The 15,356-nt window shown below is 37.4% G+C and overlaps 1 protein-coding gene across 6 annotated transcripts in view; it reads left to right on the forward strand.

The window, feature by feature from the left end:
- Positions 1–11,364, forward strand: part of Csnka2ip (casein kinase 2 subunit alpha' interacting protein) — a 94,734-nt gene extending 83,370 nt beyond the window's left edge. For 4 of the 6 annotated variants that reach the window (XM_059276782.1, XM_059276781.1, XM_059276780.1 and 1 more), the window contains one exon: positions 7,821–10,290. In XM_059276782.1, the coding sequence (XP_059132765.1) occupies positions 8,110–10,263 (2,154 nt within the window). In that variant the 5' untranslated portion in view covers positions 7,821–8,109 and the 3' untranslated portion in view covers positions 10,264–10,290. Of the gene's footprint in view, positions 1–7,820; positions 10,291–11,051 lie in introns of those variants that run through there. The other 2 variants (XM_059276784.1, XR_009382213.1) reach the window with 2 other exon arrangements.
- Positions 11,365–15,356: the final 3,992 nt, after the last annotated feature.

The raw sequence follows: 15,356 nt of genomic DNA on the forward strand, positions 1-15,356 counted from the left end.
GATGGTTAACCTTAAATATCATCTTGATGAAATCTAGAATTATTTGGGAGATGGGCCTCTGGGAATGCCTGTATGAGATTATTTTTATTCATCTTTATTTGGTTAATTAATGTAGGAAGACCCACTTACTTTGAGTGGTCATGATCCCTAGATTGGGGTCTTGAAATCTTTAAAAAGAAGGGGAGGCAAATAGAACCTTTCATTGTTCTATGTTTCTTAATTATGGGTGCAATGTGACCAGCTACCCCAAGCTCCTGGATCCTGATACAGTGAATTTCTTGCCACATTTGACTAGATCATTGAACTGTGAGACAAAAAAACAAAAACAAAACAAAAAAACCTTTCTCCCTTATATTGCTTTTATCACAACAGCCAGAGATATAACTACAACATGAATTAGGTACAAAGAGTGGGGCCACTTCTGTGATAAAACTGACCATGAGGTTCTTAGTCCAGTGGAAGTAATTAACACCCTAGTTTGCTTAGCAAAGGAAATGTCAAGAAAAGAGAACATCCAGGCTGGGGCTGAGCAAACAGTTATAATAAACAGATCAACAGCTCTGAATAGAAACCTCTTGTCCCTCATTGGGACAACAGGATAGGTGTCCTTAAAGGAAAACATTACTCGTCAGAGATCCCATCTTATGCAGATCAAAATTTATTTGACGGCAGAAAGCCTATTGAAGGGGTTCCCCGTTCATAAAGGCAACTAACAAAGAACATGTTTCTCTAGGGTTAGCACACTGAAACTGATACAGCTTTAGGGTGGTAGGGGCAGATCACATCTTGAGCTGACAGTACAACTTGGCATAATCTTCATCATAATAAAAGGCATCTACAATAAATCTAGAGACATTATAATAACAAGGAAAACCTTAGAGAATATCCTTTAAAATCTGCCATAAGACAAAAATGACCACTCTATTCCTTTCCAGTGTGGTGCTCAATGTCTTGTCAAGACAAGAGGAAGAAAGAAAAGGAATATGCATATGAAGAGGCTAAATTACCTTTATCTTCAGGAAACATGTTTCTAAATTTAAAAAACATCAAGACTCCACACTAAGAAACTCTTTTTTTTAAGAAACTCCTAAGACTAATAAACACTTTCAGTAAATTAGCAAGCTATAAAACTGACATGCAAAAATTGAGAGATTTTTCTCTATGCCAATAACTTGCCAAAAATGAAAACAAGAGGGAAAATCCTACTTACAAAAGTCTTGGCTTTTATAAATGGTTTGTTATTGTCTTATCTCTATAAGATGCAACTGATCTTTGTATATTTATTTTGCATGCTGCAACTTCACTGAATTTACTTTTATATTTCACTGATTTTCTAGGAGGGTCATTAGAGTTTTCATTAAGTGAAATGATGTCATTTATCAAAACAAAGACATAACTGTTGGGACAGCAATACCGACAGAATTTCACAGAACTTTGTGAATTTTTTTAGTTAAAGTCATCTTCCTGGTCTAGTAGCCAATCTAGGATATCAAAACACACCTATTTAGTCTCTATACTCAAATCTATCAAATAAGTGGCAATTTCTGCCTTTTTGTCTACATCATCACTTAATATATATTATAGAAATTTGTTGAATTATGATTTCTTTTGTGGTTTCCCATTTTAAAAGTGCATTCATAGAGTATTAGAAACAGTACTTTAATTTTTTACTTTTCAAACATATAGTTTACTTTTTAAAATTAAAATGTAATTATGTATGACTCTCTTCCCATTCGTTCTTCTCACCCCCTCCATGTATGCTTTTACTTCATCTCAAATTCAGGGCATTCTTTTCTTTTCTGTTATTACACATAGATAAATAAATGAAGCCAACTGAATTTGTTTAGTGTTGCATATATATGTATATGATTTTCTGATTGACCACTAGGAATTGGAAAACCAATTAGGTGCTCATTCCTGAGGATAGCAAATTCTCCCTCTCTCAGTAGTTGTTAGTTACCTTATGTTCTTTGTCTAGGGCTAGAGCCCTGTGAGAATTCCTTCTTCCACATCAACACGTATTTTGGTATTGTCATTGCTGTTGTTCAGGCATCCATATTGTTGAGGTTTCAGGGATACAACTTTCCTGTTATTTCTAGGAGATACAGTCTTACAGAAGACCTGCTGGTCTTCTGGCTCTTATAGTCTCTCTATATCCACTCCCATGATGTTCCTTGAAATTTAGGTGCAAGACTTGTGTTGTAGATGAATCTTCTTGTCCCAGAACCACACAATCAGTTATTATTTGTATTTTGACAAGTTATGGTAGTCTTGTAATGGTCTCCATCTGTTGCAATGAGAAATGGTTCCTAGCAATGCTATGCTGTGCTCCCAAGACATGGCATCCGAAGCCTCTACTTTGCTATGCACTGGCAAGAGGACTTTGAGACTGGCCTCTGTGTGTGTTCCTGGCCGTGGTGACTGTTGGGTTCCAAGCACCATTGTTGAGCTCACACATGCCCATCTCTTACTGCTAGCCCCTGGGAGAAACTCTCAAGGATGTTCTTGGTCTCCACCAGTGCCATCTTCCTGGCCAGCCACAGAGAAGAAAGATTTCATCATGGATGTGGGTTGCACCTGAAAAGCTCCTGAAGCATTCTAATCACAACCAGAGAACATTCCCCCAGTAGAACCCTGCAGTATTTTCTACCTGACCAACTGTTCCCTGCTTGGTGAGAAGACTGTTTAACATTTATATTAGGAATGGTATTATAGGTAACATTTGTGCAAATAAACCAAACCTATTAGAAAGACAAATCTTGTGTGGATATCTTAATTACCAAACACCTAAAATCTCACTGGCTGTGAACTCTGCAGAAATCATGTCTGAACTGGAAACCCAGGGCTAGTGAAATCATGGTTCTCAGAGAAGAAACTATAGCTAGCCCATTACTAAACCTGCTTTATCCCTAACTGCATTCTTAATATTTGTCCTTGTACCTACAGATAAGTGTAGTTCTCATCCTTTTCAAGGAAACTTCTCTTTGCAACAGACAGAGACCATTAGAGAAAAACAGAATGCAAAGCTGTGGAACTCAGTGCCAACTGATATATCTACAACACAAATCCTGCACTTAAGGATCAGCAATCATTGTGGAGGGGTGACGGAAATATTGTAAAAGCCAGAGGAATACAAAGTTTGCTGTGAGATTATGTCTCCTAGAAATGTCAGCGTCTACATCCATGGAGTCTCAACAGCATGACTACCTAAATATGACCTGAACTGTGATGACATCAACACACAGGCTGACAGGGAAGGCAGAGAGCCCATGAGGCCTTAACCCTAGACAGAATTATAGGCAAATACAGGATTCTACAAATGGGAGAGATAGTCTTGTCTAGGAAAGAACACATGAATTGGTTATCCAGTATCAAGTGATCAGTCCTGAAAACATAAAATATAAGTACAATTAATATTATAACACACACACACACACACACACACACACACACACACACACACACACACAAAAGAGAAAGGGCCAATGAATTTGAAAGATAGAAAGAAGGGGTATATGGGAGGGTTTGGAAGAAGGAAGAGAAAAGGGAAAATGATACAAACAATTAATATGGGCTGGTGCAGTGGATAACAGCACTGATTGCTGTTCCCAAGTACTCAGATTCAACTCCCAGCATCCACATGACAGCTCACAGGAGTCCAAACTCTAGTTTCAAGAAATCCAAAGCTGTCTTCTGGTCTCCAGGCACCAGGCGTGCACATGGTACACATTCACACATACAGAGAAAACTTCCATACACACATTAAAAATGATTAAGGGTTTCATTTATTTCCACTTGTGAATTATTGTATTATTTTCCTTTACATATGTACCTTTGTTATCCTTAAATATATGAATTATACACATTTTTTATAGAACAACTTGAGATCTTTTCTATATTTACCTTACTTTGAAGACCTTTAGTATTATGACTATTGACAGAACATTTGAATCAATTCAAGAATAAAAGCATTAGATCATAGCTAATATTTGACTTAATGATTTTATAATGGTGTTCATTTTCTGCAGTAACTTTAGCTTTACCTGGAGTTCTAGCATTTCTTTTGCTATCTGTAATTTTTCTATGCTTATTGCAAGATATGTTTTTGAAATAGAAGTGACATTTTTTGAGTAATTCTGAAAGTAGAAACATTCAGAAATGTTATTTTCTATTTTTTTTGTCTTTAGATTCTTCTTGCTCTTTCCAGCTGTTTTGAATTCCTTTATTCTTGTTGATATGTTAGCAGAATTTCTACCTTGCATTCTTCCTCTCTTTTTCTCAATTTTTTTTTTTTTGGTGTGTGGGTTGTGGGGGATGGAGTGTGGGGTTCACTGCATCTGTGAGCCAGATCTTAGTTTGATCTTTAATGTTTCACCTTTCAGCGCAATTCTGTTTTAGATGTGTCTTTTCTAATTAGCCTCAAGTCATCTACTTTAACACTTTTTATTTTAGTGAAGGGATCTACAAGAATGCACAGAACATAAGTGTTAGGGCTCAATTATCACCAAGTGAACTCATTTATACCATCAGGATCCAGGTCCAGAGACAGAACAGCATAACCTTCCCAGATGAGTCTGTGTGTTCTCTTCTAATCTCTGCCTCACCAAGCACACTCATTTTAGCAACGTGGTCAGGGTTACTAACTTGTTGTTTCGTACATAAATTCATGAAATATCCAGTGGTTATATATGATTCTTTTACTTAATATTTTCCATGTGAGATTTATGTATGCAGTTGCATTAGTGCTATATTTCTGTTAATTTTCATTGTTTGATATTTCTTTGACTGAATATACATTATATATATTCTATTATTGATCAACACTTGACCTAGTTTGTAGTTACTATGAAAAAACTCAAAGAATGCCTTGTTCAATTAATATATGTCTGCTGTAATGTTCTTTGTAGTGGAAATTCTTTAATAATGAAACTAATTTAATTAATGGATCTAACTAGGTAATTTCTCAAACAGACTGTGCCAATTTACATTTCTAGGGCAGCACATGAGCATTCTATTTAATATAATTTTTTTTCAGGTATTGACTTTTTCAGTTTTCATTTGTCTATCACATTCTGATGATGTTTACTAATACATCACTCAGTTTTTTTAAAATAATTTTTTTATTAAGAGAGCTTCTATTCATTTTACATACCAACCACAGATTCCCCTGTTCTCCCTCCTCCCACTCCCCAGCCTTCCTCCCTAGCCTTCCCCCCCAACCCATCCCCCATTCCCACCTCCTCCAAGGCAAGTTCTCCCATGGGGAGTCAACAGAGCCTGGTACACTCAGTTGAGGCAGGTCCAAGCCTCTCCTTCCTGCACGAAGGCTGTGCAAACAATAGGCACTAGGTTCCAAAAAGCTGGGTCATGCAACTAGGACAGATCCCGATCCTACTGCCTGGGGGCCCCCTAAACAGTTCAAGCTAAACAACTGTCTTGACTCAGTTGTTTAAATGAGTAATTTGTTGGCTTCTGAGGAGTCTGACTTTTTATTTTCACATATGTGCAGATCATTTAAATATCCTCAGTTGTGAAGTGGCTGTTTGTGTTTTCCTTATCTTTCTAATTTCCCTATTTGTCTTTTCTTTGTACTATCCAGAGACCATCAATATGACCTACTTATTTGTCTCATGTGTGTGTTGTCATATGTATGTCTTTCTGTGATTTGCATTTGCCTTCTAAATTTGATTTCTAAAATTAAGGGAAAGTGACAGTTTATTGATTAAAAAATTTGAAGGGTATTATTCCACAGGAAGATGATGTGGAAGTCAAGAAGGAGGCAAACACAGAGTGCTGGATATTAACCATTAGATGCTTAGGATGACACTCAGTGTCTCATAGGGTTCACATTTTCTTTTCTCTTTTAGATACTGGGTGACAAATCACCTCACACCAAAGCCAGAAATCGGAGAAAGTTCATACACACACTACTTCTTTGCAGACACATTGAAAGCTTGCAAAACCCATGAACGAGCATCAGGGGTGTCTGTCCAGAAAGAGTTCACTATTTTATGTTTAGTGGAGGAAAATGGGCAAGTCATTATAGAAGAAATTACAATCACACATTAATCGGCATGAGATGTGCCTCTAGAAAAACTGAAATGGTCAGACTGGAAAAATAAGACATGAAAGTGGCAAAATCAATGAATCTTGGCATTTAAATAGCTTCAGAAAATAAAATTATCCTCTGTCATTATAAATATTTTAAAATTAAGTTCTAAATTTTAGGACTACTATAGAAGATATGGGAAAATAAATTTCTCTAGAAGAGAAATTAAATTATTTAGGTTTTATTTGTTTTGTGTTTGAATTATCACTGGCACTTTTAGACGGAGAAGTTTGATGCTTAGTTGAAAATGCACTTTTTATACAGAAGAGAAAACCAGGACCAGGTTTTCTAAAACCCAGTATTAGGAAGATTGATATATAATCAATAAGTACTGTTGATACTAATGACTGAACACTTAAAAGCAGATGCACTATGATACTCACAAGATATGCTTGAAATAATTACAAGGAGAGTGAGATTAAGTCTATGAAAGCTATCCTTGACAAAATGGGAATGTCTTTGGAAATAATGCAAACACTATTACATTATTTGAATAAGCTGATAAATGTGACGAGTATACTGTTTTCATCATATATTAGGTTGGCCATGGTAGGGGGATGAAGGAGTAGAAAAAGTAGTAACACATCATGTCTCATATCTTAATGTGCATTTCCTTGAGTAGCATCAGGAAAGAAGCTTATGAAACTTCTGTAGTTTCTTTACAAATCCTAAACATAATTGATTAACTTACTCAGGGATTACATGAAAAGAGAAATGGTGATTACCATAGTTGCTTTCTATTGCTGCAACAAGGCATCATGATCAAGGCAACTTAGAAGAGTTTATTGGGGCTTACACTTTCAAAAGGCGAGTCCGTGACTAGGAGAATGGCAGTAGGCGGGTAAGCACAGCACTGAAGCAGTATCTGAGAGCTCATAGCTCATTCATAAGCAAGAGGGAGAGAGGGAGCTAATTGGGAAGGGAATCAACTTTTGAAACTTCAAAATGACACACCTCCAATAAGACCACACTACCTAATCCTTCCAAAACATTTCTAGCAACTGGGGCGGGGGCAAACACTTAAATTTATGAGCCTTTAAGGGCCATTTCCATTTAAATCACCACAGTGATGTGGCTGAAAACTGTGTTGTATGTGAGAGTCAAATAAAGAATAATGTAGGAATCTAGACAGAAAAGAGATGCAGGGAGAAAGAAGCATTTCACAAAGTCAGTAGTTTTAGAAGGGGCAGAGCACATGCTTACAATGATGCAGTGGTGATAAACAGAAAAGAGCCTGAATCCAGAAGACCTTCCATTAGATGTTTAGAGTTTTAGACACAAGTCAAAATGTGACAACAAGAAGAACTGCATCTAAATTTGAAGCTCACATTTTCAAACTTGTATTTCGCCTTTCTCTAAGATGCTATTGTTTGGCCTAAGAATCTCTGTGAAGGAATGCAATAATTGATAAGGTGGAAGTAATTGTGGCTCTTATTTTTTGAGCACATCCATCCTAGGAAATGCTAGAAACTGATAGGTGTATTACTTTCATCTTTAGCTCAGTAAATTGAAAATATCTATTTTATGGATTTGTAATGGGTTTAGAAAATTTAACTCAAAAGATATGTGAGGTGGTTGGGGTACACATTCTGGGTATTAGCTTAGAAATCCTGTGTTGTAGTTACTACAGTTTCAGAAAATTATATCCTGTAAACTCTTTACTATTTGGTTAACAGGAATTTTTCTAAACTCTTTACTATTTTGTTAACAGGAATTTTTCCTTAAAGAGAGACAGAGAGGAAAAAACCAAAAGCTCTTGGAAATTAAATGGAAGACAGAGGATAATCTTAAATGGTGACATCCCCTCCCCTATTTCATTTACTGCTTAACTGTGATACATTCTACAACATTTACCATTAACACAAACATAACAAGATAGAAATTAGAACTACTAGTGCTTATTTAAGTGCCCATTGTCCATGGATCCTTGCTCTAAAGACTGTTACTAAAACATCCCTGTAAGCAAACTGTTTCCCTAAAGATCTCTACTACAGCACAAGATGGTGCCATTAGCATATCATGATCAAGACTTTGTACATTTAGACAACTCTCAGCAACAAACTACAAACAATTCAGTGCTAAACCAATTCACCAGCCAACCTGTCACCAAAGAACAATCTCAAAATACAGTCACAGTGCCCCCATCAAGCTTTAACAAGAAGGCCCAGAGCTTCTCTACTCTGCCTTCTCCGAACTCTAAAGTGAGACAACGTTCCTCTACCAGGGGTATGAAATCATCATCATTATACTCCAAACACCCTCAAAAAGACCCCTACTCAAAAAGTTCATTGAACCCCTCTTGGAAATCCTTGGACTCATCTTTGCCTCACCACAAACCTCAGACAACATCTTCATCTAGCTTTAGCAGTACTTCATCATCGGAACCTAGCCAAATATCTGTGAGATCAAGATTACCACTTCCAAAGCCTCAGACATCATCAGGTATTGACCTTTGCTGGAAATCATCTTCACTGGAGTCTACTCAAAGAGTCTCCACATCAACATCATCTTCCCTTCAATATCAAGAAACACCTTCCCTAAATATCATCTGGACTTCACCTTCTTTGGAATCGAGTCCAAGTGAACCTAACACAACATTATGTAGATCTAGATCACAGAAGGAATCCTCATTGGACTGCCTTTGGTCATCTTTATTAGAATCCAGTCAAAAAACGTTGAGCTCACCACCATTCAACCAAAAACTTCAAAGAAATGACTCCCCTTCAACTTTATCTTCTCTGGAGTCCAGTCGAACAGCTCAGAATTCAACCTTGCCTGACTGTAAACCTCTGAAAAGTCCTGCATCAAACTCTAATAACAATGTTCTGAGTTTGCCATTGTCTCAAGTAAAATCAAGGAAACCGCCTTTATTAGCACATTCTACTCATCCATCTCACAGTTTGCCTGTGTACCAGCCAAAACCTAAAACAGTGCTCAAAGGTGATCACAGTACCCGGGTCCTCAGCTCACCTGTTTGTCAATCCAAGGTCCAGAGTACTACTTCACCCAAGGACAAACACAGAGCCCGACAACTACCATCAGTTCATCCTAAACCAAATATCTCAGGCCAAAGAGCTTCAAGTCCCAAGCTGTGCACGAAGAACAAAAATGCTTCAGTTCCGAGTTCCAGACTCCAGAGTAAAGGAAATGTTGAACAAAGTTTGAAGACGGAAGCAGAGAATGAAGTGCCATGGTCTTTAGATTATAGTCATCCATGCATTATTAAAGGTGGAACTGTCCCTGTCGATGTCGTCAATAAAATTGTCAATTCTATCTCCAAGTCTACAATTCAGAAGGATCTCTCTAGGCAAATTCTCTTTCGAAGAATGAGGGGAAAGCCAAATCCTCGTCCTGGTCCCCGTCTTTCATCAACATACACTGTTTGCTTAGAATGTGGTTCCTGCATAAAATCTCAATGTAGCCATCTTACAGGAAAGAAGGATCCTCGATGTGCAACACTCTTCGTCATTCCAACACCTGAGAGCAGGGCTGATGGAAAAGTAGACGTGAAAATAGTCCTTATCCTTTCTCTACCAGAGGCTTCCTCATCCTGTTACCAACTTCCCATGAAAGATGATCAACCTGAAGATAATTCAGAAGCCCTTGATGGTAATCTTGAAGAATTAGAGAAGATAACACACTTTTTTCCTGCATCTGAATCTGATTTTATCCAGGGGATTAAGACAAATCAAAAGTGGTTGGCTGTATCCTCTGAGGACAGAGATATAAGCCAAGAACCCCAGGCTGTTGACTGGCTGCTTTATGTTAAAAACAGGAATACTGTTCAGCCCCAAGCCCCAGTTCAAGCCCCATCTTCTTCGTCTTCTTCTTCTTGCTCCTCCTATTCCTCTTCTTCCTCCTCCTCATCTACTGGCTTTCCCTCTTCATCCTCTCCTTGCAAAGACCCCACTCCAGCTCCTCTCCCAAGTTATGTCCTTGCCAAGGTAAGAAGTCACCACCGGTTACCTCCAGGGGTTTCCTGGCTTGAGTTCATACGGGGTACAAGTTCTGAAACCACGAAAGTGAGACAACCCGCGTTACCCAAAACCAAGCGTGTGAGGACTCGCAACACGAAAACCATGAAAAAGGGGAAAAAGGGAACGAACACATTGCTCAGATATCTCCAAACAAAGTTCCAAAATGAGAAATCCTGATTAAACCAACTTTCTGTCTCTTTGAAAGCAATGATTTTCTAGTTCTTTGACACTAATGTCTGTTTTCCTACTATGCTTATTTATATTCTTATTAAAAAATAAGTATGACTCTATTTTAGCTAATGAAGCACATATTTAAGGAGAAATATTTTTTAAAAATGTATTTGTTAGTCGGAGGTTAAACTGGTATCTTCTAAAAGCTGAATACCAAATTCTACATTTTTAACAAAATTCCTTGCTTATTGCAGCAACTGTATAAATGATAATAAATAAGAGTTATGAGAGTTGGCCAAAATATCAGAAATACCCCTCCCATCTGACTCTGAACAGTATGTGGTTATTCTCCTTCATAAGGTATGCTAATAGCAGTATTATTAAGCCAATTTATGCAAATCTGTTTTTCTAGCTCTAAAGAAAATCTCAGTTTCATTCAATAGGTGAGAACATACACAAAAGAAATGATTTCAAACATTCACTTCTAGAATAATTTTTTTTGTCACTATCACATAGTTTGAGATTAATTTCCTCAATCTTAGGTAACAAATTTGAAGGAAGAGTAACTAGTAAACAGCTCTATGGAATGGTGGTGGGGCAGACTTTTCAGACACGGTGTTTAATAAGTAATTTGCTTATTACTTTCATATAAGCAACCATTGAGTTAATAAAAAGAATACCTTAAAATATGCTTCATTTCCAGGATCTACTGATAGATTGTTGATAGACCTAAGGCTGATAATCAGTGTCTATATTAAGAACTAGTAATTTACACTCCTGTTTCTCCAACCCAGATCACCAGAATGCAGACTGAACATGGCTGGAACAACTCAAACTCAACATGGCCAAGACACAATTCCTCATTTTTACAACGATAATTTCCATCTTTATCTAATCACGTGGGACTGTTTTCACTACCTGTCTCCTACTCAGGCCATGAATTGTACAGCTTTATTGTTGCGAGGATCCCCTTTATTGCTGCCCCACAGCCCCCGTCACTCTCACAGTTTATCCTAGTTGTGATCAATCCTATTTGTCACATGGATTGTAGCAATGACCTGTAAAATTGCATTTGTACTTCTGAATACATCTGAGATACACAAAGTTGATAGTTCTCCATTGTCTATAACTTAAGTCAGTCATTATCTTTTATTTTATGGGTGTTTAAATTCCTAGAAGAAATATGATGGTTTCTTTCTTTTTAATTTATAATCATCATCATCATCATCATCATCATCATCATTATTATTATTATTTTGTGTGTGTTTGTGTACTATGGGATGTCTTTCTGTATGTTGTGAATATATGTTGCTCCCATTGGTTAGTAAATAAGCTGCTTTGGCCTATGGCAAAGCAGCTTAGAGGCAGGCAGAAAACCCAAGCAGAGATACGGGAAGGAGACAGGTGGGAAGAGCAGATGCCAGCCCGCCACCCAAGGAACAACAAGATGCCAGCAGACCAGTAATGCCACAGCCATGTGGCAACATAGAGATGAATAGAAATGGGTTGAGTTAAGTTATAAGAGCTAGCTAACAAGAAGCCTGACATATAGGCCATACAGTTTGTAAATAATATAAGCCTCTGTGTGTTTACTTGGGACCAAGCAGCTTCGGGAAGTGGGTGGGAGAGATTCATCTCAACCACAGGGCTGGCAGGACTGGAGAAACGTGTGTGTGTGTGTGTGTGTGTGTGTGTGTGTGTGTGTATGTGTGTGTCTGTATGTCTGTCTGTCTGTCTGTCTGTCATTGGGTTCCAGAGATCAAACTTAGGTCACCAGACTTACATGGCAAGTGCCTTTACCACCTGTCTTAGCTACTATTCTATTGCTGTGAAGAGGTACCTTGACCAAGACAACTCTTATAAAGAAAGCATTTACTTGGGAGGTTATAGTTCCAGAGGGTTAGTCCATGATCATCATGGTGGGAAGCAAACAAGTATGGCGCTAGAGTAGTAGCTGAGAGCTTTACACCCTGATCCACAGGCAGCAAACAGAGCGGGGGTGGGGGGACTAGGAACAGGGCTTTTGAAACCTCAAAAGCCCTACTCCCAATGACACCTTCTCCAACAAGGCCACAGCTCCTAATCTTTCCCAAACAGTTCTATTAACTGGGGCCCAAACATTCAAATATATGAGCCTAATGGGGACCATTCTCATTCAAAGTACCATAGGATCTGAGCCACCTCACTGGCTGAAATCATAATGCTTTCTCAAAACTGACTTCTTTTCTCTTGTGTCCTCTAAGTTGCTTCAGACACTCTGATTTCTTTACAATGCATAAATTGTAGTAAGGGCTTTATCCCACCCTATGTTTTAAACCCACAGTCTTCTTGTCTGGAAAGATCTTCTATTTGTGTATTTTTATCCAAAAGGGATTTGCTTTGCCTTGGTATGTTCTGGGAAACTTCTTCTTGTTCAACATACAAAAAGGGTCAATTGGCTTTGCTGTGATCAGAAAACATTATGTTCACCCATTGTATTGCTCTCAATTACTCACTAGATTAAAAATTCTTGTTGGAAATTTTTTCTGATTTCTTTTGTTTTGTTTTAAATCTTATCTTTAGAATAAATTACCCTAAAATATTTGGAAATATTGAATTCATACTATTGAAGCTCTTTACTTAAAAAATATTTAAAGTAATGCTTCATTAGTCTGAATCATTCTAATACAGTTAATCGTGAATTGTTCTTTTTACCTCTTATGTTGGCAAAACATAGGTAAAATAGTACTATTGGTAATGTTAATGTGTTAAAGGTCTTCTGTAATCTCTTCAGAAATCCCTACCATAGGCTCTTCTCATGTTAAACTTCTGATGATAACACATCATTTTTGTAATTGTTTCTGTGATATCCTCTCAACTAGACAAAATTCCATAAGGAGAGGGTCTATCTCAATCTGATTTTTATACTAATCCTTAGAAAATAGTGGTGCTGAAACATACTCTCTCTATATATCTATATCTATATCTATATCTAATCTATATCTATCTATCTATCTATCTATCATCTATCTATCTATCTATCTATCTATCTAAAAGCTCAATTAATTCAGACTGAGGCATTCAACTGATGTTTATTTACTGATGTAATTTACTCAGCTTTTCTTTGAAGCTCTATTCTATGCAATTTATTCACTCTATGCAGTCTTGCTAAAAAACGGGGACAGATGATCCTTCTATTTGTTTGTCATGTCTTCATGTATGCCAGGATTTCCTTTTTGTTGTTTAGGTTTTAAACCACCTTTCGGTGTAGATCTGGTAGTCTTACAGCATCATGGTCATTGTCAGGGGATATTTTGAAGTTTGCACCAAAGGATGACATTAACAAAAGCTAGGTTCTGCTGTTACTGCCATATTGTTATTGGCACAGTCCGTGTTATGCCAAGGAAGCAGATGGCATCAGAAGACCTGTCTTCTTTTTAATTCCCTTTTGCACTCTCTTGTATTCACTTACTTTTGTTGTTTTTTTTTCTCCTGAAATTTTTTGACTTATGACATTATTTACTTTTAAAATTATTTGCCTTTTAAAAACTTCTGAATTGCAGTGTAAGTTATATATCTTGCAATGTCTACTTTCAATGTGTTTTAAGTAAGACTTCATGAGATGTATGGGACAACATTGGTATGAACAACACTGACCCGACTCTGTCTTGTATCTTCTGGGAGCTATCAGTACATCCCGAAAGAAGGGACAATCTGCTCTCTTGTAGCAGATTTGTATGTTGTGTGAACATGTATTTCTGTTATTGGCATAATAAAAAGCTAACATTCAATAGCAAGGCCAGAGGTATAGGTGGGATTTCCAGGGAGAGAAAAGAAGAGGAGGAGACATCGGAAACACAGAGATGAAAACAGGAGGTGCAAGATGGAAGACAGGTGACACCACATGATAAAACATAGATTAATATAAATGGGTTAATATAAGTTTTATGAGCTAGTTAGCTATAGGCTGAGCTTTCATAGTTAATTAGAGTCTCTGTGTCATTACTTGGAAGCTGGCTGGATGGGATCGAAAAAGACTCACTATATATGGTATCCAACATAGGACCTGAGAAAGCTTTAAAAAAAGTTCCAAACACATAAACACAGGGCCAGACATGTCTTCCTAGTCCTTCAGTCTCTCAGGTAGGCCGTGCCATATAGAGATTCGATTCCTAGCTGTTGTCTTTGGGCTTAAGTCAGCCAGCACCATGTGCAGAGCTGTGCAGCAGATTTAAGGCTTGACTCACATGGTCAGAGAAAGCTGCAGGCATACAGTAAAGCACTCTAGACTGAGAAATACTTTAAATAGATACAGTAAAAAATGGGAATAGGCAGTTATAGAAAAAATAAGTAATAAAAAATAATAAAGTCCTTAAGAAAGAATAAAGAAATATATATATATAATCCATGTAAGGACGGGAAATACACAGTGCATCTTGATCTGGTATGGTGCTTTGTTGACTAAATTTTTTAAATGCTGATGAACACAAAACAATAGCTGCCAAAAGACACTGGATTATGAAAGGGGCTGCTGAATGAAACCAGCCTGTATCCTTTAGAGATGTCTTGACTTCAAAATGGAAGTCAGGCAATGCGTTGCATTGGGGAAGAGGTTAAGCCTTTGTTTCCACAGGAAAGGAAAAGATATGGATTTCTTCAAAGTTAATAGCGATCAGATTTGACCAGGGGAGCCCTCTTGAATATCTTAGCTGTAGAACTGAAGGAAAAAAGCAAGAAAAACTATAAGACAGGCAACATGTAAGCTGATCCCTTGAAATGGGAGCAGCTCTGAGACTGGGATGAGACATGATAAGTCTTGTTAGATGCAGAGTCCTCATGACTTATTATTAAATGCCATCCTTTCATATGATATAAACATAGATTTATATTACACCTTGGTTATACAGTTCAAATGGACTTATAAAGTTGACAGATGCCGTTTACCTGTTCAACATAGAGGAGGAAATCATCTTTAACTGATTTGTGCATACAACACATTCAACACTTGTGTCAACGCAGATACATGTCCTTTAAAAGTTTGTGTGTTTTCAGAAAAAAAAAGGACCAGACACCAATAAAAATAAGTAGCCCAGATGATTCAGTGTCTCAGAATGCCTGTG

Source organism: Peromyscus eremicus, chromosome 12, assembly GCF_949786415.1.
Source record: "Peromyscus eremicus chromosome 12, PerEre_H2_v1, whole genome shotgun sequence".
Classification (NCBI taxonomy): Eukaryota; Metazoa; Chordata; class Mammalia; order Rodentia; family Cricetidae; genus Peromyscus; species Peromyscus eremicus.